The 26,272-nt window shown below is 39.8% G+C and overlaps 1 protein-coding gene and 1 long non-coding RNA gene across 3 annotated transcripts in view; one reads left to right on the top strand and one right to left on the bottom strand.

Moving 5' to 3' along the window:
• The window catches only part of MAN1A1 (mannosidase alpha class 1A member 1), a 182,018-nt gene extending 176,621 nt beyond the window's left edge, over positions 1 to 5,397 (bottom strand). The window contains exons 1-2 of one of the 2 annotated variants that reach the window (XM_039467632.2): positions 5,181 to 5,397; positions 3,102 to 3,935 (exon numbers count right to left, since the gene is read on the bottom strand). In XM_039467632.2, the coding sequence (XP_039323566.1) occupies positions 3,102 to 3,935; positions 5,181 to 5,207 (861 nt within the window). In that variant the 5' untranslated portion in view covers positions 5,208 to 5,397. Of the gene's footprint in view, positions 1 to 3,101; positions 3,936 to 4,196; positions 4,420 to 5,180 lie in introns of those variants that run through there. The other variant, XM_039467633.2, reaches the window with a different exon arrangement.
• On the top strand, positions 4,577 to 25,501 carry LOC141584270 (uncharacterized). The gene is made up of 2 exons (XR_012517194.1): positions 4,577 to 4,630; positions 25,420 to 25,501. It is a non-coding gene; the product is annotated as an uncharacterized LOC141584270 (long non-coding RNA).
• The last annotated feature ends 771 nt before the right edge of the window (positions 25,502 to 26,272 follow it).

Below are 26,272 nucleotides of genomic sequence, written 5' to 3'. Positions count from 1 at the left end.
TAGACTTGCCTGCACTTTCTATATTTTAACTATAAGTGTTAGTGCATTCAGATGTGACAGAGAACCTAAGTATAAAGAGAAATAGAAAATACAGAAACAGGCCAGGTGTAGTGGCTCACACCTGTAATCCCAGCACTTTAGGAGGCTGGTGGGTGGATCACTTGAGGTCAGGAGTTCATGACCAGCCTGACCAACATGGTGAAACTTCATCTCTACTAAAAATACAAAAATTACCTGGGCATTGTGTCACGTGCCTGTAATCCCAGCTACTTGGGAAGCTGAGGCAGGAGAATTGCTTGAACCCAGGAGGCAGAGGTTGCAGTGCGCTGAGATCGCATCACTGCACTCCAGCTTGGGCGACAGAACCAGACTCTGTCTCAAAAAAAAAAAAAAAAAAAAAAGGAAAGGAAAGGAAAGACAAGACAAGACAGAAATGTTAAACAACAAAACCAAGGCAAAAATCTACTGACTTACAACAAAAAGTCCAAAGAGGTACTTGAAACTGAATCCAAATATGTAAAGTTAAAGTCTAGTGCCCTATTAACAATGGACAACCACTCCTGCCTGTCTAAAGCCAAATATTTACAGCACAGTTTTTAGAACAGAATTATTTTTCATCTTTTTTTTTTTTTTTTTTTTTTACAAAGAATTACATCTACCTGAACTAATCTGATGGAAAAATCATAAGATATTTCTTCCTGTTAGCCTTTGACTAAACCCTGAAGCCAATTATGCTGGCTCTTGGGGTTCTCACAGCAACAAGGAATTTTAAAGAACACTTTTAGTTCCACTACTTTATGCAAGACTGAGCAATTTCAAAACATCTAGGTGCTAAGATGTTAGACAGAGGCTACATAAATCTTGTTTACACAGTTAATGAAAACCTTGTGACTTAGGGACACAGACAACATGGATCTACCAGGGATGGATACGCACACAATTAACATGCTGTCCTGAGGAGACTGCTACTGCTGCATCTGTTTCTGTTCTGAATGCTCTTATAATCACTGCTGGTCAGTACCAACAGCTTAACATCTATATATCTTTTTTTTTTTTTTTTTTGAGACAGAGTGTTGCTCTTGTTACCCAGGCTGGAGTGCAATGGCGCGATCTCGGCTCACCGCAACCTCCGCCTCCTGGGTTCAAGCATTCTCCTGCCTCAGCCTCCTGAGTAGCTGGGACTACAGGCACGCGCCACCATGCCCAGCTAATTTTTTGTATTTTTAGTAGAGACTGGGTTTCACCACGTTGACCAGGATGGTCTCAATCTCTCGACCTCGTGATCCACCCGCCTCGGCCTCCCAAAGTGCTGGGATTACAGGCTTGAGCCACCGTGCCCGGCCTAACATCTATATATCTTTAGCATTAAAATCTTTTCCTTGGACAACTGGGATTTTGTACTAACTGGCAGCTCATATGGATTTAAAGGCATGAAATGTATGAATTACACTGCTCAAATTGAACAGAAACACAAGCAGACACAGATTATCTGGGGTTAACTTCCTATGATTCTGGTTGGATATTTTTAAAGAATCTGGAAGGATTTGGTAAGAGGTAGAGCTTTGTTCCATCTTCCTGATTTGGCAGCACTGGCAGGATTTCATGGAGAAAGGAAACTGCTAGACAGTTGTTCTAGAGAGTGGAATCCATTCCCCCAAAACGGGAGGGTTCTGTCCCTGAGGGTGGGGTGGGGGGGGGTCTCAAAAAAGCAGATAGGCTGATGGACTGTGGAAGGAAGCTACCTGCGCAGGGGGTATGAAGGCATTCTTCTTAAACTGAAAGGGATCCAAGTCCACTTTACTTGCTCAATTACAGCTTAACCAAATTCAGCTGGTCTTATATTATAAAGTCACAAATCCTATGACAATCCTGCTGCCTTCATTCTGCAGCCACTTAAGCTAAATACCCCTTCACCACCTCAAAAATGTGTTTACTCTCTGAAAATGGGATCAGGGACTTGCCCTCCTCATTACCTGTGAAAATACAGTATTTATTTTCACAGACTGTATTATTTTTTTAAATGGCAAAAATATTACTTACACTTACAATCTATTTTAGAAAACTGAACCAAGATTTGGAATGACAGGCTTTTAATGTGGTTCCTACAGTTTTTACATGTAAAACCCAGGCTGGCACCGCTCCACACAGGGAAGTAGCTCAGGGAGGAGGCATGTTCACAGAGAGTGTGGTGACTTGTGACTGGGGGGAAGTTCGGACTTCGGGCTTCAAGTCCTGACTCATCACTAACTGGTTCTGGAGATCCGGGCCCTTCAACTTTCATCTTGAAAATGACAGCCTGAAATGACTTTTTATGGCCACTTTCAGCGGTTAAACTGGTCCTGACCTAATCACATATTACAAGTTCTATCTGAACATTATGAGAAGGAAATTAGGAAAGACGTCTCAAAGTCCATGTTTATTCTGGATTAAGTCTGTCAACATTGTGCTGCTGTGGAGGCAAACCTGTTGCATCACATGGAATACCCTATTTCTGACTGTGCACTAGAAATAGAAGAGGCAGCAGACTAGCCCTTTAATATTTTCATTTTTTAAAAAAACAAACGATAGTATCCCTAGATGATGGGAAGTTCTTAAGTTCCACCTTTATGGTCTCAAAGTACACACAGAATGCCATCTGGCAGACAAGGGCCACGTGGCTGAACCTGGGGGATGCTGGCTGGCTATCAGAACCTCTTCATCACGCGTGAAGCTCCACTTTAAAGTCACGTCCCCAAGCCTTACCAGGAAGCTGATTAGTGCTGTCGCTGTTACTGGTGGGGCGATTAACCGTGTAGCAGCCAGAGAAGGTGGTTTGTGTATTACCTGCCCATGTATGTATACCTACCTCCTATGGCTTGTGCTCACCAGAGTAAGAGCACGCAAGTTAAAAGCAACGAGATTCGACCTTAGATCTTATTGGCCTTATCTCCTACAATATTGAAAACAGGAAACAAAAGGGCTTTTGACACAGCACCTGGTGGAAGGGGCAAACCTGAATCTTCCCATACACTGTAATGTTGCAGTCTTCAGAGTTTCAAAGGCTTGCCGTTTCTCCCTGAAAAACGGCCCACCGGGAGGGATTTCTGGCGCAGCCCACTCACCTCTTTGATCTTTGCCCTCTTCTCACGGATGGCGGCGTCGGCGGGCTCCCGGTTCTCCACCCCGATGGGGGGCACGAAGTCCACCGGGGGCAGGCCTCTGAACGGCGCCTTGTCACGCAGCTGGTCCTGGGCCACCTTCTCCTTCTCCAGCAGGATGTCTCTTTGGATCTCCTCAGGCAGCTTCTGCAGGGTCTCCTTGGCTTCCCTGAGAGCCCGCTCGTGGTTTTCGCGGATCCTGGCCAAGTTGTCCTCCACGGCGGCCGCCGGGTCCCCGGGCGCACCCTCCTCGCGACGCCGGGCTCGCCCCTCGGCCGCGTCCTCCGCGCGCGCCCCGGGCCCGGGCTTGTGGTCGGCGGCCGGCTGCAGGGCGGGGCTGGAGTGGAACAGGACCCCGCTGAGCAGCTTGGAGGAGTCCGGCAGAAAGAAGATCGCCCCGAAGCAGAGCGTGATGAAGGCGCTGAACACCAGCAGCAGCACGAACTTCTCCGTCAGGCGGAGCGCGGCGGGGCCTGACCCCTTCCTGCCGCCGCTGCCGAGCCCCCCGCCCAGGCTACCGCTCAGGCTGCCGCCCGCAGGGCTGCTGAAGAGCGGCAACAGGCCCCCCACGGGCATCGCTCCCGCTGTCCGGTGGTCCGGCGCCGCGCCGCTCAGCAGCCAAACTTCGCCGCCGCTGGGCGTCAGCGGCTGCGGGGCTGGGTCCTGCGCATCCAGGCCGCCCGACCCCCTCGGCTGGGCTGCGGGTCTCCCCTGGGGGAACAACTCCACGCCGGGTCTGCTCCCCGGGGCGGCTCCTCGGGCACACAGGCACTCGCGACAGACCGCTGGCTGCGGCCCCTGCGGGGAGAAGAAAGACAGTGAAGCGTAGGAATTAGGGCGAGGATGATAAAGTTTCCAGCGGGTCTCCGCCCTCCGACGCCTAGATACCCGCCAGGACCACTCCCCCTGAGCGGAGTCCTGTCCAGCTTCGGGCTCCTCCCTCGCAGCCCACGCTTCGGACTTGGGGTGAAGTTTTCGGGTCCCGGGGGAACGGGCGGGGAGTCCCGCGCAGGCCCGGGGCAGGGCCGCGCGTGAGCACCTCGGGGAGGGGCAGCGCACCTCTGGGCAAGAGGGGCGCAGCGTGGGCGGGGAACCCGTCAACTTCGCCCGCTGCCCATCTCCGCGCTGACACTGCTGCCTCTTTCTCCTCGGCTGGGCTGAGCGCCCTGCCCCGCCACCCCGCAGCCCCGGCGCGGCTCAGGTGGGCGAGCGCGCCGACCTGCGGGCGAGTGGCAGCGAACAGAGGAGCACGCCGCCCTCCGCCGCGGCCCCGCGAGCACTAATCTCACTGCCGGTCTCGGGGCGGTAGGAAACGAGGGCGGTGACGCGACCGGAGAGTGACGGCGCGGCGGGCCAATCACGCGCCGCCCAGGGTCCCGCGGGGGCGGGGCCGAGGCGAGGAGGGGGCTGCGCGGGGCGGGGAATTTACGGGAAGCTGAGCCTCGTTAGGGCCCGGCAGGCGGCGGGGAGGTCGCGGGGCCGAGAGGCGCGAGGTAGGCGGGGGCTGCGGTGAGGCGGGCGGTTGAACCCGTGGCTGAGGCCCAGCGCCGAGAAGCGGCAGGCGGAGTTCGGGGTCCGGGGAGTTTATCCTGCGCCGGCCTCGGCCCCGGGTCCCCGGGCTGGTTGACCCTCGACTGCCCCGTGAGGCGCCTGGGCTGGCGCGGGACCTCCCTGCCTCCTCCTCCGACCCGCGCGGGGCGGTCGGGGGCGCTCCCGAGGGCGTCCCGGGAAAAGCGGGGTCTCGCAGCGGATCCCTGGCACTGGGTCGTTCTGAAGCACGACTTTACTCCAGTTACCCTCTTTTTATCCAAGGCCGGGGTTCCCCAGGTACCTGGTAGCAGTTAAGCCCCGAGTCCCTGGGTTAGGGGAGCCGTGACCCTGGGAGCTTCTGAGCCCTCTGGTCCAACATCCTTCTACATCCTGAGAGAAATGCTTCTGTGCCTGCTTAGGACTTTTCCGTATGCGCCTTCTCCTCTAAAAACCCAAAACCCAAAAAAACTTGTTCGCCTCTCCCACCTACCCCTACTTTCACTATTCATTTACCTCATAGCAGTTGGTCAAATTTTCCATTCGAAGACGAGTTTTATGCTGCGGTAGCTTCGAGCAGTAAGTCGAGCGTTGTGTCGAAATTGACTCTTGGATCCGACTACTTCCAACGAAGTGAGGACTTGGTCCAATAGAAATTATTTTCCAAAATGTTTTTGTAATTCCCTCGTTGCTCCACAAATACAGCGTTATCAGAGAGGAAGACGTTGACTGACTTCCCATTTCTGAAAGCTGGTTTGTAGTCGCCTAATTTCATCCTCACCCTTCTCTGGAAACTTGACGTTAGTTCTGTGTGTGCCTATGACAAAGAAAACAGCTGGCACCTTTCAAGAAGGTGTCTCCAATACAGTTGTTTTCAGGTGTTAAACTGTACGAGAAAATAGAAAAGTAATCACAAACCCTTACCAGTTTTTATTTAATTATTATCATTTGTCATCTTGTTTTGCGTAAAATGAGTCAGTCATACACTCAATGTTCTTGTTAATAGGAAATTATTGTTTGATAAAGTTCGCTTTATGGCTCGGTTATTTGGGTACCTGCTATGAAATTCTATGCCCAGAAGAGTGCAGCATATCCAAGCAGGGTATTAAGTTCTGAAAAACAAGAATGATTGTTTTTTTTTTTAATGATAGCAAGGCAATTTTTATTTCAAACGATTATACATTTGTAGATTGTGCATAAGCTGAAAAGTTTGAATGACTGTGAAATAATATTGTTTCTAACAACATCCTTAAAACTAAGTTACCTCTTGAATAGATAAATAAATGGGAACTGTTGTTCACTAATCTCTTTATAATCATCCTTTCTTGGAATGATTTATTATTTTAAAAGTTATGTTTCAAGAATGGAATTATAGCACCATAAATATTTGGAAGCTTCATTTCAAATTAATATTATTAATTCCACTTTTAAGTGTATGATAAAATGGCGATGAAGAAAAGTTATAACTTAATTCTATTTCTGACACTTTAATTTTGATACCAAATCAGCTTGGGCATTTAACCTCTGTAGTGGAAACATTCAAAATTTAGTACAGGGATTTAAGGATTTTTTTTTTCCCCCTAAAAACTTATGTTGTTTCTAAATCTTTAAAGTAACTACTCTAAAAATAGTTGATCATTATGAAGCTTATTTTAATTTTTTATTATTTTCTGTATTTTTTATATGACAGGGTTATTATACTTGCAGCCTGGCTTTTATAATGTATTAAAGAAGAAGTTAATATGAGTGGTTGATTATAGGTACATATTAAAGGGTATCTGTGTACATTACGTGGGACAAGAATTATATGGGAACACTGATATTTGGGCCAGAGCAAATTTGAAAAATTCACAAAAAAAGTATCTGAAGAGGCATACCAATCAAATTAACTATGCATCGCCTTTAAAATAACTACATAAAGCCCTGTGTACTAATGGTAAGAGAAGAGTAGAAAATCGGCAACAAGTAAAAATGTGCATTTTGTAGAATCAAAATCTGACAGTTTCCTCTGATTTCAGTACTACAAAGCACTTGACATTCTACCATTGAGAAAAGTACTTTGTACCCTGAGTTCAAAGTAACGGTGATAGGTTCTTATCCTTCAAGTAACAAAACCTTGATTTTGTCCCTTAAGTCTGGACTCCCTAGCAACATCTACCTGAAGGTAATGTCACCATCTTTATGAATGCAGTGATAGTGCTGAAAATGCTGTTTTCTCATTACAGATGGTCTAATGTAAACCTAGGAACCTTAGTAATTTTGTGGATTTTTTTTTTTTAATAATTGCTATGTTTTTTTTTTTTTTTTTTAATTTGGCCAGCTAGTCTTTTTGAAGTATGACTCCCTTGTAATTTTTGCAGGTTTGCTTGCAAACTTAATTCTTACATTTTCCTTTTTCAATACTTATCTCTCTGTGTATTTCTTTGATAATTTGTAAATTTGTGCCTTTCAAGATTTTATCTTTAGAATCAACTAATTTTTTAAAAACCTGGTCATCAGTGATACCCCAAAATGCTACAAAGAAATCCCCTAATAAATTTTGTTGCCTAGATTTTTCTGCTTTCAAAAAAAGTTACCAAAAGGTAGATTTAATTTTTATATTAGCATGTCTAAAATGAAATATAATAATAATTATGAGCAGAGTTATGGAGGAAAAATGGGCATTTTTAAAAATAAAACTGGTAGATTTATATTTTTATAAAATTATAAGTTCTCAAAATTAAAGTACAAAAGCATTTCTTAGTAGGAAGTTTCTAGGCAGTACTAGTTAAAGTTTATGGAAGAATCCTTTTGAGGATATTTGTTCTCTTTAAATAAAACATAATCTAATAAAAATGAATTTAATCTACATGTATAGTAATAAACATATAAATAATGACTGAAGTTCTCCAACAAGTTACATTGCTAATAAAATCTTTTAATAGGAGATTTTCTAGTTGTCTTCAAATTTTAGGTTAGAATAGTTCCTTGCTCTTATTTTAAAAAAATCTGAATGTAATATGTAAAAAATGATTCATTGTGAATATTAATCTTGAAGTTTCAATGCTTAGTGGACACTCTGAATTTTACATGAGATATATTAAGGTGGAAATTAACCAGAAAGGAAACTATCAATGTTGTTTGTATGCAGATTGGAGTCTACTGTTATATTTCTGATTCCATGTTTTTGCTCTTCCTCAATTTACTTTGGAACTGCCTGAAAGGCAGATTATTTTTATAGAATTCCAATCACATTTTTTTGAGGGGGTGTGGATGCCAGGGGCAGTGATGGCAGGAGCCCTCTGTTCCTGCAGGCTCCTATTGAAAGATACATTTTTGTTTGGGGCACATTTCATAAATATTAGCTGTCCCCAACTTAAAACATTGTGTCCTGCAAGTAAGTATTTGTGCATTGGCACTTTGGAACTTTCCAAGCATTTTTCTTCACAGAAATGGAGTTGTAAATGGTGTTTTGGTTTGCTAGCCTGCACTGCAAAGACCTCAGTTCCTAGGGAAGAATAACATGTTGGAAAAAGTACTGTTGCAGTGCTGATAATCAAAGTAACATTAAATTAGAAAGTGTTTTATTATAAATGTTGGAGTCTGAGGACAAACAGATTTGTTTGAAAGAGGAGATACAGTGATAGTTTCAGAAATATCCTAAAATCAACTTTCAGGGTCAGAAATGTGTATGGAAGTTCTTCGGTATAGTTTTCCTTCACCACGTTTAGCTTTCTTTTGGCTTAAAGAATATCACAACTGCTGCCCTTAAAGCATTATTATTTTGGTTGTGTTTTGATTTGATTAACAAAGGAACTGAAAGAAATAACGGAGAGGTTTTCCTGAGGTAACTGGGCAAGGGTTTGAATCAGAGGAATTTATTATAGAGCACATGCATACGCTTGGCTGTACCACTGTGGCCAATAAGTCACCTATCTTCTGTGTCTCTCATTCTTCATCTGCAACATTGTTGTGCCTCTTAGGTTAAATGATGTAACTAATGTGTCTGGCACAGTAGGCATTTAAGAAATTTAAGTCCATTCCCCCTTCCCACCTGCCCCCGGCCACCCTTTAAAGGGTAATTAATGTTACAGATGAGGAAAGAGCAGTGACTATGGGATTCTTATAAAGAAGACCCAAGAAAGGATGACAGGGAGGATATTTTAGATTATATGGCTCTTCATATGGTTGTCACTTTTCAACTCCTGACACCTTATTGGGATATTATCCTTGTTTGAATAATATCCACTGGAGAAGAAAGTATGGTTGGGAGGAACAGCCTCAGGTTTGGTAGTTGGAGAGTCTTAAAATGTTTCTTCACCCTTTATAGGATCAGAAGGTTGACCAACTAACCTACTGCTACTACTACTACTTGTAAATTGGCAATTTATTATTGTATAAATTTGTAGGGTAAAAAACTATGTTTGATTTCTGAATATAACGCAGAATACTTCAATCAAGCTAGTTAACATATCCATCGCCTCAAATACTTAATATCATTTGTGATGAGAACATTTGAAAATTACTATCTCATCCATTTTTAAATATACAGTACTCTATCATGAACTATATTCACCGTGCTGTGTAATAGAACTAAAAAGAGAAATTCTTCTCATCTGAGATTTTGTACCCTTTGACCATCATCTTCCTATTTCCAGCCTCTTCAGGGTAGAATGGTGGTTATGCTCCCTGCTTCTGAGTTCTGTTGTTTTAGATTTTATGTATAAGGAAGAACATGTATTTGTCTTTCCGTGCCTGGCTTATTTCACTTAGCATTGTTCTCCAGTTCCATCCATGTCATCATAAATGACAGAATTTCTTTCTTTTTTAAGGCTGAATAGTATTCCTTACAGTTCCTAAAGCCTTGAGAAAATGTGAGTGATGGCAGAGTCTCAAAATAGGAGAATGGCATTATGGTTTAGTTCCTGAAGAATCAGGAAACAAGGGTCTTAGAGCCGAAAGGTGGCACTAGGAATGCTAACAGTGACCATTAGGGGTCCTTGTATATAAAATGTTTGAATTGTATGACTTGAGGAGAATATACTATTTCAACTGAGTGAAACAAAGGAAGAGTTTCTTTTCATGGCCAGACAGAGATTTAAAATATTTCCTTTCTCAGCTTCTAGTACATTAGATATATGTTTAAAATAAATTGGTTTTTATTTTAGAAAATCTCTTTTTCTCTCCATTCTCTGTCCCATAAAAACCACATGCTTTTCTAGAGAAACAAAAAATTCAGAAAGAGAAAAAAGAATTGTGACACGTTATTCTGCCCAGTTGTAATTTTTTTTTTCATGAAATAGAGTGAAATGAAACCACCACATGTGCTTGTTCCTATTTTGGAGAAACTACCTACAACTATGACACAACAGCACGTGGCTTCCCAATTTCACTGCAAAATAAATGTACTGTTTGCACAACTTGTTCTGTCTTTCATATGGTCCTTGAGGACAGAACTTTGTCTTAGCCTTGGGCCCCTGTAAATGGATGGGAACTTAACCTGTAGTCCTTTGTCCACTAAACTTATTTTTAAGTTCATTTGGCGCATTCTCCTGGAATATGTAGACTCATTTATGGGATAATGTAAAAGCAGATCTGTGTTGCAGATAGTACTTTGACAAATGATATCTATGTATATTTGATTTGTAGTCATTTCATTTGGTGTAATTAATACTGTTCTGGATTTGGGGAAGGAGAGAGAGACACATACACTGAAATTACCATAGGAAAAAAGAAGGGAAGAATTTCAAATCAGTGACCCATGTATCTATTAGACTTAATTGGCTGGAACTGGCAGGATCTTGTATACACTTTCTGTAAATTACTGGGCTTAAAATGTGATGAGTTTGAGATACTTAGCCTGACTCTTAGATTATAAAACAGTTTTTGAACATTCATTGAGATCATTAGGTTCTCCAGTTTTCTCCAAATATTAAATTTGTGTAATATATTCTACCATGAAAATACTGTAATATCTAAACAGTGACCAACAAGAAATGAAAATATCAAGTGTTAACAAAGTACCACATATTTTATATTTTTATTATTAAAATTTGTGTATATCTTCACCAAGAAATTGACTTCAGTAAGTCAGCTTTATAAATAGTTTACTTAGGTAATTCCAGAGCTATTTTAAAATTTCATAGGTATTCATGGGGTACAACAAATTACTATAAGAAGGAAAGAAATTTAGATTTGTGAAACTTTTCAGTTACTACAGAGCTATATATAATGTGCTATTAAGTACATTTTATTAAGTGTATATAGCGTCATCGTTTGTCTCTCAAAAAGAGTGTTTTTCTCTCTGGTAGGAATGTAAAATGGTGCAGCTGCTTTGGAAAACAGTGTGGCAGTTCCTCAAAAGGATAAATATAGAGTTACCATATGATCCAACAATTCCACTCCTAGATACACTCAAGAGAAATGAAAATACATGTGCACACACAAATCTGTCCATAAATGTCCATAACAGCATTATTTATAATAGCCAAATGATGGACACCAACATAAATGTCCATCAACTAGGTGGATGAACAAATGTTGTGTATCCGTACAATAATTATTATTCAGCAATAAAAAAGAATGAAGTGTTGACACATACTACAATGTGCATGAACCTTGAAAGCATTATACTAAGTTAAAGATGTCAGATATGAAACTCCACATAGAGTATACTTATATTTATATAAAATGTCAAATAGGTAAATCTATAGAAACAGAAAGTAGATTTGTGGTTGCCTTGGGCTGGAGGGATAGAAGGATGAAGGGTCACCATAAGGGTATAAGATTTCTTTTGGAGGTGCTAACAATGTTCCAGAGTTTACTATGGGGGTGGCTGCATGACTTTGTGAATACTAAAAAAGTATTGAATTGTACTTTAAACAGTTGATTTTTATGACCTGTGAATTATATTTCAATAAATCTATTACCAAAATAATGTTTTCCTTTCAGAACTGTTTTTTTTTGTTTTTGTTTTTGTTTTTGTTTTTGAGACGGAGTTTCGCTTTTGTTACCCAGGCTGGAGTGCAATGGCGCGATCTTGGCTCACCGCAACCTCCGCCTCCCGGGTTCAAGCAATTCTCCTGCCTCAGCCTCCTGAGTAGCTGGGATTACAGGCACGCGCCAACATGCCCAGCTAATTTTTTGTATTTTTTTTAGTAGAGACGGGGTTTCACCATGTTGACCAGGATGGTCTCGATCTCTTGACCTCATGATCCACCCGCCTCGGCCTCCCAAAGTGCTGGGATTACAGGCTTGAGCCACCGCGCCCGGCCTCAGAACTGTTTTATAAGAATCTTTCTCAAGAACCATGGAATATCTTACTAAAAATATATAAAAATAACTAGATGAAGTTGACATTATACTAAATAGGATTATTAAATTTTAAAGTCCAAAAAATGCTAAGAGGATAAAGTCAAGAAACATTTTCAAAACACAGAAGAAAATGCTATCGTTTCTCAGCTTGAGAAATATGTATTTTTGTTTAGTAGTCAAACCAAGGGAATTTTTTTAAGTTATGAATCACTTCTATGCTGTACACTCATTCCTATTAAGTAAAACATAGGCAAGTAATATCATTCATATTTTTGATGTGTGGAAAATTACTATTAAATTAAATGTACCTCACAGCACTGTACTGACCAAGATGTTTCAGGAGAACTTAACTTGTTTGTAGTTGGCAGCTTTTTTTTCTTTTTCTTTTTTGACAAAGTTTTGCTCTTGTCGTTTAGGCTGCTGTGCAATGGCACGAACTCAGCTCACTGCAACCTCCACCTTCTGGGTTCAAGCAATTCTCCTGCCTCAGCCTCCTGAGTATCTGGGATTACAGACTCCCACCACCATGCCCAGCTAATTTTTTTTTTGTATTTTTAGTAGAGATGCGGTTTCACCATGTTGGTCAGGCTAGTCTTGAACTCCTGACTTTAGGTGATCCACCTGTCTCGGCCTCCCAAAGTGCTGGGATTACAGTCGTGAGCCACCGTGCCCTGCTGGCAGCTTTTAAACTTAAACAAAATGATGCAGAGGCAAGAAAGCTGGATTGGGAATCAGAATATCTATTTTTAAAACTGGCTATGAGTTTTATGATTGAAACATTGAGCCTCAATTTCTTCTGTGAAATAATGGGAACTCCTAACTGAAAAATTTGTTGTGAAGATCAAATTAGATATATGTGTACTACTGCAGAATGCTGTACCACTGTAAGCTGTTGGAATAACTATTAATAATTATGAATAATTAAGATAAATCATTGGGTACAGTGGCTGATGCCTGTAATCCCAGCATTTTGGGAGGCCTAGGCAAGACAATCACTTGAGGCCAAAAATTCAAGATCAGCCTAGGCGACACAGTGAGACCTTGTCTCTACAAAAAATAACATTAGCTGGGGTAATGGTGTGTGCTTGTAGTCCCAGCTTAGGTATCTGGGGTAGGAGGATTGCTTGAGCCTGGGAGTTTGAGATTACAGTTAGCTCTGATTATGCCACTGCACTCTAGCCTGGAGGAGAGTAAGATGGTCTAAAACAAACAAAAAAACGATGTTAATAACACTAATATTATTTGTTAACATTCAGTATTGTTGTTGGAGAACCTAGCATTAAAATTCCAGGCCAGGCGCAGTGGCTCACGCCTGTAATCTTGCACTTTCGAGGCCAAAGTGGGTGGATCATCTGAGGTCAGGTGTTTGAGACCAGCCTGGCCAACATGGTGAAACTTGTCTCTGCTAAAGGTACAAAAATTAGCTGGGTGTGGTGGCTGGTGCCTATAATCCCAGCTACTTGAGAGGCTGAGGCAGGAGAATTGCTTGAACTTCGGAGGCAGAGGTTCAAGTGAGCCAAGATTGCGCCACTTTAAAGGGATAATTTTTTTCTCTCTCTCTCTCTTTTACCCTCACTCTTGTTCTTACTCTCCCTCCAAGATCCTGAACTTAAAAAGTTAAAATATTTTGAAGAACTTATTATTATATTTTCTAAAGAAATCATGAATATTTAATAAGACATTATCAAATTTATAGAAGAACCTATAACTGACTCATTCATGTTCAGTTAATCTCATCAAAATAGAAACTATTTTCTTGCATGCATTTGATAGCTAATATCAGTATATTCTGAGAAATTTTCTATTCTGCTTTCATACAGTATTCCCCATTTAACTTATATTTCTTCTAAATTTACATTTTACTTTTTATTATACATTCTTATTACAAGTATAATACAATAGATATAAATACAATTTAGAATATATAGACTAGCAAAAAATTTTAAAAACCTTAAAATTCTTACAATAATAAATTGTACATGTCTTTTAAAACAGCATAATTGTGCTGTCTTTCAATATATTCAAATAAATATTGTTTCTGGATTTCCTCCTCCTCCCTCCATCCCTTAAAAAATTATTTGTAATGAGTAGTATCTGTCTTTCTTGCATGACATGGAAAGCAGATGGAGATGCATAATGCTTTTGCTAAATCTCTAAACGTTCTCATTTTTGAAAAACAAGAACCAGTGGTAAATGAAAGAAATTTTATCACTGATTTCTTCTTTCTAATCAGTGGAGTTTTCTGTTTACTCTGATCACCTATTTCTTTGCTCTTACTTGATGCCAAATCATTGCAATGTGATTTGGGAAAATAAAAGGCATTATCAAAAGAGAAATCAGTTATTCATACCTCATATAAATAATTTAATATATTTTACATCTGCCATATATATGTGTATATAGATATCCAAAAATATTTAAACACAAAGATGTAAAATTGCTAAACCATTCAATTACAATTTCTTTTCCAAACCATAGACACATAGAATAATCTGAACTAATCCAAGCAGACTTCTCTTAGCATCAATTCTTTCTATGTGCCTGTGCTATTTTTCTTAGTAGATTAAAATTATGCAAACCTTGTTTGCTTGATTAAAGGATGTAGCTACTCTCCAGTTTTTTTTTTTTTTTTTTTTTAGTGGTTTGCTTTCTCCTTGGTTAGAAGTTTTTAGTTAAATGTAAAATGTTCAGTTGTTTTTTGTTGTGTTGTTTTGTTTTGTATTGCCTGTCACATACTAAATCCAGTGAGAAGAACCTGCCAATTAGTTATTTACACCTCTCAAAATAGATTTATTGTTAATTTCTCCTTTCAGTGTTCTTTAAAAGAAATAAAGATTTAATTCTGGTCACTGCCCTACAGGAGCCTATAGGACATTTTAGTTGACCAGTCTTTAAGTAAAAACGAGTTCTTTTTCATTTCATAAGTTCTTTGCTGTTTATATATTTCCTGTAGCAAATAAGGGACTTAGAAATCTGAAATGCAAAGTTAAAATTATTTGCAGCAGTTTTTAGAAGCAGTTATTGAGAAATGGAACACTATAACAATGAATTGAAATTAGGATACAAAATAAACAACACATATTCATTTATATTCTCATTTTCTTCATTTAGTGTATGAGGAAGGGATGCATAAACTGTTTTTGAAATAAATTATTTTGTGTGTGTGTATGTGTTGTATCTCTAAGATGTTTTGGCCAGAACTTCATTTGTAGCTCCTAAAGTTATCTCAATATTCTTTCTTAAAAGGAGATTATTTTTTTTAACTGTCCTTCCTGCCCACCAACCTGCTCAGAGTCTATGGTTCATAATTTCAGCAAGTACTTGCCAATATCTCAAGCCCTTTTGTACTTTTTTTTTTTTTTTGTCCTAACCTCTAACTTTAGGAAACACAAATACTGGCTTTTTCAGTACGTGCACCCTAGCAGCCCAGGCCTTAGTAGAAAAAGTACAATATGACAGATTGATTCCATTGGGTTTGAACTCTGACTTCAAATCATCCTAAATACTGTCTGGCAAGCCCCTTGGGCCTATTTGGTTTATTTACCTTCCCATTCTTCAAGACACTTTTAGACTTTCTCCATTCTCTTCTATTCTGTCCAACCCAGTGGTTGTCGCAAGAGAGTAGGGGTATGGTGGGAGGAGCAATTATGCCTCCTACCCCTCAGTTATATTTGGCAATACCTGAAAACAGTTTTGACTGTCACTGTTTGGGGTGGGCAGGTGTGCCACTGAAATCTAGTGGGTAAAAGTCAAGGATGCTGCTCAACATCCTACAAGTTCCAGGATATTCCCACACAGTATAGAATTGTCTGGTCCATGATGTCAGTATGCCAAGATGAGAAACCTTACTCTAGCACCTTCATGCTCAGCAGATGCCTTCTTTTCTTTACAGAGAAATAGCAGCTAGCTTTTGGGAACTCTGTCATCTTTTCTATTTCCAACACAAAATACTAACTTTTTTTGGCACTCAGCCTCACATCTTGTTATGATAGAGTGACGGTCCCCTTCTCCTGGCTGAGGCTAACTCTACCACCCATGCATTGGACTTCAAAACCTCTCACATTCTCTGTAACATTATACTATTTTTATCCATTTTTGTTCATATATATTCTATCTTGCCTTTTATATTCACCCTTTTGACTTTAAAACAATACAAGTTTTTCAACTAGACAAAACAAAACAAAAAAGACTTTTTTCTTTCAGGTACTGCCCTGTCCTTCTCTCTCTTCACAGCCACATTTCTCCAAGTGGTTGTTAATGATAGCAGCTGTCTACAATTCCTCCACTCTCATTAACTGCTTAACCTGCTCCAGTATGGCTTCTGGTCCTACCACTCCATTAAAATAGCAATAATGAAAGTCACCAATGCCCCTCATGTTGTGAATGCCTGAGATGTTTTTAAATCTTCCTTTGACTTCATGTCAGAGTAGCATTCAACAATGTTTATCTTTCCCTGCTTTTCAAAACAGTCTTCCCTTGATTTCTGCAAGACATAGTCTCTTGGTTTTCAACATCTCTGTTCAATTATTTTGTTTCAGATGGATTCTTCCTCTTCCTATCCTTTAAGTGTAGGCATTTCCTTAATGCTCAGTCCTGGTACTTCACATCTTCTCAATCTTCACTGTCTTCCTAACTAATGCCATTCAAACCCATTGCTTTAGTGAGTACATATATACAAGGTGTTTTCAAATTAATATTTCTGTTTCAGACTTGGAGTTTCAGATCCGTATGTCCAGTTACCTACTTCTTTTTCTGTATGTCTCAAAACATCTCAATTTCAAAATATCTCTAATAGCCATCTGCCTCTTTTCTTAGATGCTCCTCCTTCCAATAGCCCCATTTCTCTTGAAACATGTTTATGGCCTTCTGTGTACATAGTAGGACCTCCAAAGTCACCTCAGTTTTTGTCTATTTTCCAAGCCTGGTCATTCAGAAAAGTAGGGATTGTTATAAGGGAACTTATTTGGGAATTTGTGAGGGGTCTTTCCCTGTGCCCTTATCCAAATGCTTTTGGAATTGTTCTTACACAGGCAACTATCATTTTCATGTGAGAACTAGATAGATTAATATTGAAATGTGGCAGCCAAAAATGGATTTATGTTGGGAGTAGTGAATGTCTGGTTTTGGTATTGGTTTGCAAAATAAGAGGTGCTGTTAACCCAGTAACTAAAAGTTCCTAGGTTTTAGTTCATACCATGAGACAAAAATTTATATATCTAAATTTGATAATCTCTTTAAAATTTTTAATGCCATCAAAAACACTAACTTCTACCCATAGTCACTGAATTGTTGAATTCTTCACTGGTAGTGGCAACACTGTCTCCCAGAGCTTTATACCCTGTTGGGCACTTGAACTCAGGTGACCAAGGAAGATAATTTAATTACCATTTATTGTATCTCATAAACATGTACATTATCTTCCCAAAATATTAAGGAAATTTTCATGGCTTTATGTAACATCCTACTTCCTGATTCCAAATTCTTTTGGTTAAGATGCTTTTGATTGGAAATAACAGAAATGAATACTGGTTTCCTTCAGTAAAAAGAAAGAAAGAAAGAAATTTATTAGAAGGATATTAAGAAGATCCATAGACTTGTGGAATCAGCATGTGACTACTATTCCCTTAAATGAGGTGGTTATACTGCTAGAAGAAACTAGTATGATTTGCAAATTTATAACCCAGGTAGCCTCAGGGCATCAATTATAAAGTAAAACCCAGGAGGAGAAGGCTTAGACATCAAAAGATTGTAGGACTCCCCCAGTTTATGTCAGTAGCAATTACCTATACTCATATAAGAATAGAATTTTAGAGTATAAGCCCAGAGATGGAGAAATATTTTAGGTTAGGCTGAACTTACTAATATGAGTTCACTTACCAGGGATTCCTGATGCCATATGATAGTGAGAAGCTGGGCTGGTTAACACTAACTTGAAACTTGAACTTACATATGAACTTCAGGTGTCGCAAATGCAAATAAGTGGGAGATTGAAATCTTGGATTTGATTTATCGTAGGTTCCTGCCCCTGATCCAAAAATGTATCCCTAAAGCAGGCCCAGAAAACATTCCATTCACTAGGGCTTTTGAGATATACATTGTAATCAAAGCTCTGATATATTGAAAAAAGGGTACACTGGTTGTTCTTTGCAGGTTGTTTGAGAAGCTGAAATAGAATCGACTTCTTAATTTCAGTAGGAATGGGGGGTACCTGAGACAGAAGAAGCCAGGTTGGGTCACTTATCACTGAAGGAATAGACAGTGGGCCTGGTCACCATAATGGCAGCAGGGTATGAAACGGGATGACTACAGAAATCTCTTAACAGGGACTAATGGATCATGGAATTCTTAGGGTTGAAATAGAACATTCCATTAAGGCCACGTTTGATTTTACTATTCAAAAACCAAGTCTGGTCAACAGAACTATTTTCTGTTTATAGTAGAATATCATATGTATGTTTTATTAGTGGTAGTTGATTCTAAAATGTATCCTTTAGACTACAGAATATGTATCACAGTAAAACTAGAGGGAAAAAGGATATAACCTGGAGACTGTAGATTTGTGACTAATTAGAATAACTGATGAGATTTATGATTACCTTCATTTGGAAAAGGAATGTGCTTTTGTAATAAAGGTTGAATATTCCTTATCCAATATGCTTGAGACCAGAAGTGCTTCAGATTTTTTTTTATTTTGGATATTTGCATATACATAATGAGATATCTTAGTTATGATACCCAAGTCTAAACATTAAATTCATTTACATTTCATATATACCCTACATACATAGGCTAAAGGTAATTTTATGTAATACTTTTAAGTAATTTTGTATATGTTCTGACTATGACGAGTCTCATGAGGTAAGATTTTCCACTTGTGAGGGTAAAATTTTCTACTTGTGGCATCATGTTCAGGTACTGAAAGAGCTTTGAATTTTGGAGCATTTCAGATTTTAGATTTTTGGATGAAGAATGCTCAACCTGTACAAGTAATACATGTATTAGTAGGAACAATCTTTTGGGCAGTGTAATTTTGAGAAGGATATGAGCGAATGTTGTGGTATATATTTGCCATGTTATTTCTGACTGTCTAGCATTTAACAATGTTGTTGTTGTGTGCTGTGCTCTCTATTTGGAAGCATTCCCCAGTGAATATAGTCTCGGAAATATAAATGCTTCATCTCCCGCTACTGACATGAAGATGTCAGATCCTCTCTCTCCCCATACTCATAGAAGCCAAGGCTTGGGTGTGTCACCTCATCAGTTAGACACTGCTACCAGGGATTGTAAATTTAACTAAGAAGGACATAAATGAAGACACAATTAGGATTCATCTTTGGTAGTACTGTGGCATGATGCTTGTAGTGTCAGGAGTCCTGGCCAGATGATTCTTATCCAAAGACACTCTGTGATTTTTCAGGCATTGTGCTCCAGCATCCTTTGATTCAAGGAGTTCTTGATTTTCTCCTCTGGTTTCTTGCTTTTAGATAATCAGAGTTCATTTATATATTGCTTGTATCCTACTGGACACAGAATTTAAAACCAGCCTAATATTCTTTCCTTCCTAATCCTGATCCTCTTCTAATATTCCCTGTCTCAGTGAACAAGGCAAAAACCGAGGATATATTCTTGATAATCCCCTTTTCCCCAACTCATGTCTAATCCATCATTAAATTTTATTGATTTCTCTCCTTGAATCTATTCACTCCTCTCTGGGTCTACCACCATCAACACCAACACCCAAGTTGGTCATGTCTCACCTGAACTCATGTCTCACCTGAAATACAACAACATATTTGCTCAACCTGAGCTTTTTTCTTCCCCCAACCCATTCTTCCCCAAATCCTTTAAATGTAAAATCTGATTGTGTCACACACTATCCTGCTAGTCAGCCACTTCCACTTTCTCTTAGTCCTCAGGAAAATTTGCCTTGCTTCCTACCTCCAGGCCTCTGCACATGCTCATTTTTCTTTCTGGAATTCTCTTCTTCCCTTACTCCCTCCACATAGTTAACTTCTATTCATGCTTCTTCACACCTTCTGCCTTATAGCCTTTCCTCATGATTGTTGTCTTATTCTGCTTGGACTGCTAGAACAAAATACCACAGATGGGGTGGTGTCAACAACATAAATTTATTTGTCTTCATTTTGGAGAATGGGAAGTTCAGGATCAAGGTGCTGGTAGATTTGGTTCTTGATGAGGATTCTGTTCCTGGCTTACAGATGGCCAACTCCCTATTGTGTCCTCATATGATCTTTCCTTGGTGTGTGCTTGGAAAGGGAGTGAGGAAGAGAGGAAGAAATGAAGAGAGAGGTAGAGAGATTGACAGAGAGAGAGAGAGAGAAAGACAGAGGAGAGAGAGAGAGAGAGAGAGAGAGAGAGAGAGAGAGAGAGAGAGAGAATATCTTATAAAGCTACCAATCCTACCAGATTGGAGCCCTACCCTTATGACCTCATTTAACCTAATTACCTCTTAAATACCTTATCTCCAAATACAGTCACATGGAGGTTGTATTAGTCCATTTTCATATTGCTGATAAATACATACCTGAGACTGGGCAATTTACAAAAGAAAGAGGTTTAATGAACTCGCAGTTCCAGTGGCTAGGAGGGCTCACAATCATTGCAGAAAGTGAAAGCCATGACTCACATGGCAGCAGACAGGAGAGCTTGTGCAGGGAAATTTCCTTTTGTAAAACCATCCGATCTTGTGAGATTTATTCACTATCATGAGAATAGCGTGGGAAATACCCACCCCATGATTCAATTACCTCCCACTCAGTCCCTATCACAACATGTGGGAATTGTGGGAGTTACAGTTCAAGATGAGATTTGTGTGGGGACACAGCCAAATCATATTAGAGTTTAAGACTTTAAGTATGAATTTGGGGATAGGGAGACAAGATTCAATCCATGGCACCCGACTTTCTCAAACTCCCTGGCAAGGTTAGAATCCCTACTGTATGCTCTCATTTTCCCAGGTAACTCTTCCTTGAAATACTTGTCCTGGTTGCACTTTCTATTTCATTTCGGTGATGTGTGATTAATATCTGTCTGCTTCTTGGAGGGTGGTTCCACAAAGACAAGGATCTTGTTTGGCTTTTCTCACCAGTGTTTGTTTGTAAGAACTGATGTAAACCAGCCTGCACAACCACAATTAGTATTTCCTTTTTATAGATAATAGAAGCTGCTAATAGAGACAGGTGAAAGTTGAGTGTTCCCCCACAATCTCTTCTTCACGTTATGATAAAAGCAAGTCTTAGACGAAATCCTGCCACTCAAATAATCATTTATTAAACAATTAAGGATTAATAAAAAGGCAAAGCCAGTATATTATCTATTCTGGTAAACTCTGTAAAATCCCAGTATTCAGTTCTTTTATGTGCTCCAATTACATTTGAGAAAAAGGTTTTACTGAAAGCAGATGTAACATCAATTTAGAGTCAGGATTCAGTTATCTTTATAGTTAGCACCAGCTGCCAGAATTGTCTGAACCAATGATTAGATTCAAGAGATCAAGCCTTCAGTGTCATCCCAAATGGCGAAAGATGAAGAAGGATGAAGATGAGCTGTTTGTTCACTAGAGTCTTTTCCCCTGTTCATGGAAACGTGGGAGCTCCAAATATCCTACTCAATTTAGCATAAACAAGGCAATAATAAATGTTGAGGTTGTAACCTACATGTGTGTTTGTTTGTTACCACTAATTTCACTAATGGGTATCTATTCCTAATATCCACTAGGCTGACTAGCCACTAATTTTACCAAAGAAAATTATTTTCCCATAATCTTCATACTAATTCTTGGAAACCTCTGCTTGATATGTGTAAGAATGCTATGTATAAGAATGTGTGAAACCCTTGAACTAGCTGGTTCTAAAATGTGGCCTTTCTGAGTACTGTATATGTTAGTTGATCACCCTGAAGTTCAGTGACAGGCAGTTTTTGTTTAGGACAATAAACAAACAAAAACACATTTAGGGTACAACCTCAACATTTATTATTGCATTGTGTATGCTAAAGTATTTTAAAGTAAATTACAGATAAACATTTTCCAAGTGCCCAGCACTCAGCCATTCAGTGAATGCTCAATAACCATGTGATACCTGCACACGTATGTTCATTGCAGCTCTGTTCACAATAGCAGAGACACGGAATCAACCTAAATGATTGTGAATGGTAGATTGGATAAAGAAAATGTGGTACATATACACCATGGTATATTATGCAGCCACAAAGAAGAATGAGATCATGTCCTTTGCAGGGACATGGATGGAGCTAGAGGCCATTATTCTTAGCAAACTAACACAGGAACAGAAAACCAAATACCACATGTTCTCACTTATAAATGGGAGCTAAATGATGAGAACACATGGACCCATAGAGGGGAACAACACACACTGGGGCCTATCAGGGTGGAGGGTAAGAATCAGTAAAACCAATGAGTGGGCACTAGGCTTAACACCTGGGTGAGGAAATAATCTGTACAAATAACCTCCATGACACAAGTTTACCTATATAATAAATCATCGAATGTACCCCTGGAACTCATGAAAATAAAATGTAAAAAAAAATAACAGATGGTTGGTGTGGAGGCTGTGGAGAGAAAGAAACACTTATTACACTGTTGGTGGAAATGTAAATTAGTTCAGCTGCTGTGGAAAGCAGTTTGGAGATTTCTGAAAGAACTAGAAATAGAACTATCATGTGACCCAGCAATCCCATTACTGGGTACATACACAAAGGAATACAAGCATTCTGTCAGCTCTCATTTGTTCATTGCAGCACTACTCACAATAGCAAAGACATGGAATCAACCTAGGTCCATAAATGGTGGATTGAATAAAGAAAATGTGGTACATATACACCATGGAATACTATGTAGCCATAAAAAAGAGCAAAATCATGTCCTTTGCAGAAACATGGATGCAGCTGGAGGCCATTATCCTAAACATATCAATGCTGAAACAGAAAACCAAATATCATGTGTTTTCACTTATAAGCAGGAGCTGACCATGAGGTTACACATGGATATAAAGATAGGAACCGTAGACACAGGACTACTAGAAGTGGGAGGGAGAGAGGCAGGCAAAAGTTGAAAAGCTACCTGTTGTGTACTATTGATAGTGACGGGAGACAGCCAAGGATTTCTGGTGAAACTCTGTCTTCAAGCTCCAAACAGCCTGAAGTATGAAAGACCAGACTGCTGATCCCAGATGAAACCCGTGACCTAGAGAGAGAACTGCCCCTGTTTACCCACCCTTTCCTGACTGATTTTTTCTGAATAATGCCCACATTCACCGTGGGGGAAATGGGGTGGAGCCAAGGGAAGTTTGGCCTTGTGTAGCAGGGAGGAGCCTGGGCTCTTCATCTTGGGTGTGGTGGCCTGGTATTTAATCTGAGAGGTGGGAGCCCATTGGCAGGAATCCCTCTAGCTTTGCTGAGTGTTTTTTTTTTTTTTCTTTTTTCCTTTTCACCAAATAAATTCTGCTCTCCTCACCCTTCCTTGTGTCCATATGCCTAATGTTTCTTGGTCGTGACACAAGACCACAGATTTAGCTGAACAAAGCGGCAAAAATTCTTCATCACTATATTTACCATCTGGGTGATGGGATCATTCATACCCCAGCATCACACAACATATCCATGTAATAAATCTGCACATATACCTTCTGAATCTAAAATAGAAGTTGAAATTTTAAAGTAAAAACCAAGTAATGAATGATAGAGAGGAATACAGGAATGAATGATGAATGAATGAACATTAGCCCAGTTTGTATTGTTTGGGAAAAGATTATAATGCTAGTTTTAATTTTTGTTATATTAATCATTGAGTTAGTATATGCTGCAGATGTAGTTAGTTGAAAATAAAACAAAACTGTTTTCGTTTTTAAAAACAAATTGACTCATATGTCCTGAGGGCAATGTTTTGGCTTCTTTGTAGTATCAAATGTTCTGATCAAATGTTACTAAAGGACCCACTTGAGAGGTAAAGTCTTCATGGAAAGAAACAAACTCTGCATGGCTACAGAGTTGCTAATATCTAACAATGTAACACCCAACAGGTTCTTCTTGTTGCTGTCTAGAGAGATTGCATTTATCAAGACAGGGAAATTGCCATAGAGAAGAAGTTTAATTCACACAGAGCTGGCTGTATGGGAGACTAGAGTTTTATCATTACTCAAATAAGTCTCCCTGAAAGCTCTGGGGCCAGTGAGTCGGCGGGATGCTGATTGGTTGGGTCAGAGATGAAATCATAGGGAATTAAAGCTGCCCTCTTGCATTGAGTTAGTTCCTGGGTGAGGGGTGCAAGACCAGATGAACCAATTTATTGATTTGGGTAGTGCCAGCTGAACCATCACATGCAGGGTCTGCAAAAATATCTCAAGATGTTATCCCCAGGAGCAATTTGAGGAGGGTCAAAATCTAGATGCGTGACTCCCGAACCGTAATTTCTAATCCTGTGGCTAATTTGTTAGTCCTATAAAGGCAATCTAGTCCTCAGGCAAGAATGGGGTTTGTTGTGGGAAAGGGGTGTTATTGTCTTTGTTTCAAAACAACTATGAACTAAGTTCCTCCCAAAGATAGTTCGGCCTGTGCCCAGGAATGAACAGGTTCAGCTTGAAGGTTAGAAGCAAGATGGAGTTGGTTAGGTCAGGTCTTTTTCACTGTAATAATTTTCTCAGTTATAATTTTGCAATGGCAGTTTCAATTGGAAAGAAACATTTTAAAACTCTTCACTTGGCTGCAGAGTTGCTAATATCTAGGTTTCTCTTAGGGTAAATGACCATTGGGAATGGGACTTCAAATGGTGTTCAACATACTGTCTAACTCATAAAAATGCTCACCAGAGACTTACTGAATTATTACATGGATTGGGGAATGTTTTACAGCAGTGTCCCCTATACTAGGGCTCATTGAAGGCAACGTGAAAGGGCCCTAAAGGTGAGACTCCATGGCCATAGCAGTGTTTCCCAAATATGCTTGAACATAAGATACACCAGGAATGGGTAATTAAAAAGATTCCAGAGCCCTGAGCCAAGTCTGTTTTACCAGAATTTCTAGAGACATGGCCTAGAAATGTGGGATTCGGTAAGTAGGCCAGTGGTCCTCTCAAGCTTTCATAGTACACCAGAATCACCTGCAGAGCTTGTTAAAAGAGACTCAGAATGCTGCTCCCCTCTCCCCTCTAGCTTCTGATTCTGTAAGTCTGGGGTGGGGTTTGAGAATTTGCATTTCTAACATTGAGAATCACTGCTTTAGGCTATGAAAGTGCTTCTCAAACTGCACCTGCATCATCTGGAAGCATAGTCAGATTCCTAGCTTCCAAATCTCAATCTAAATTTAACAACACATTTTAACCTGATTCTGTGCCGATTAATGTTTGAGAAGGATGGTTCTAACTGCTTTGTATTATCAGAAAATTTAGGAAAACTACCATGAATAATATGATGCATTTGCATTGCAGAAAACTTGTGAATACAAAAATTAAAAAAAGGCAACCAGCAGATTGGGAGAAAACACTTGAAAACCATACATCTGATAAGAAGGTAATATTCAAAATAGGTAAGAAACTCCTACAACTCAATGACACAAAGCAAAACAAACAAACAAAACCCAATGTCCTGAATGAAAAATGGGCTAAGGACTTGAATCAGCATTTCACCAAAGAAGACACACAAATGACTAGCAGATAAATGAAAAAATGTTAAATGTCACTAATCATTAGTGAAATGCAAATCAAAACCACAATGAGATATCACCCTATATCTGTCAGGATGGCTATTATCAAAAAGACAAGAGACATGTGTTGGCCAGGGAGCAGAGAAAAGGGAACTTTTGTACACTGTTGCTAGGTATATATAGATATAGCTTTTATGGAAAACAATATGATCGTTCCTCAAAAGAGTAAAAATAGAACTACCACATGATGCAGCAATCCCTCCTCTGGGTATATACCCAAAGGAGATGAAATCAGTACCTTGGTGAAATAACTGCACTCTCATGTTCATTGCTGCATTATTCACAGTAGCTAAGATATGGAAACAACCGAAGTGTCTATCAACGGAAGGATGGGTAGATGGAGAAATTGTGATGTATATATGTAATGGAATAATATTCAGCCTTAAAAAGGGGGATCTGGCTATTTGAGTTCACATGGATAAACCTGGAGGACATTCTGCTAAATGAAACAAGCTAGACAGAAAAATATTGCATGATCACACTTACATGGGATCTACTAAAAAGTAAAATACAAAGAAACAGGTAGAACAGTGGTTACTGGGGCTGGAGAAGTGAGGCAAACAGAGAGATGTAGGTCA

Source organism: Saimiri boliviensis, chromosome 4 (genome assembly GCF_048565385.1).
Source record: "Saimiri boliviensis isolate mSaiBol1 chromosome 4, mSaiBol1.pri, whole genome shotgun sequence".
NCBI lineage: Eukaryota > Metazoa > Chordata > Mammalia > Primates > Cebidae > Saimiri > Saimiri boliviensis.
This window is presented reverse-complemented; position numbering and strand designations above follow the sequence as displayed.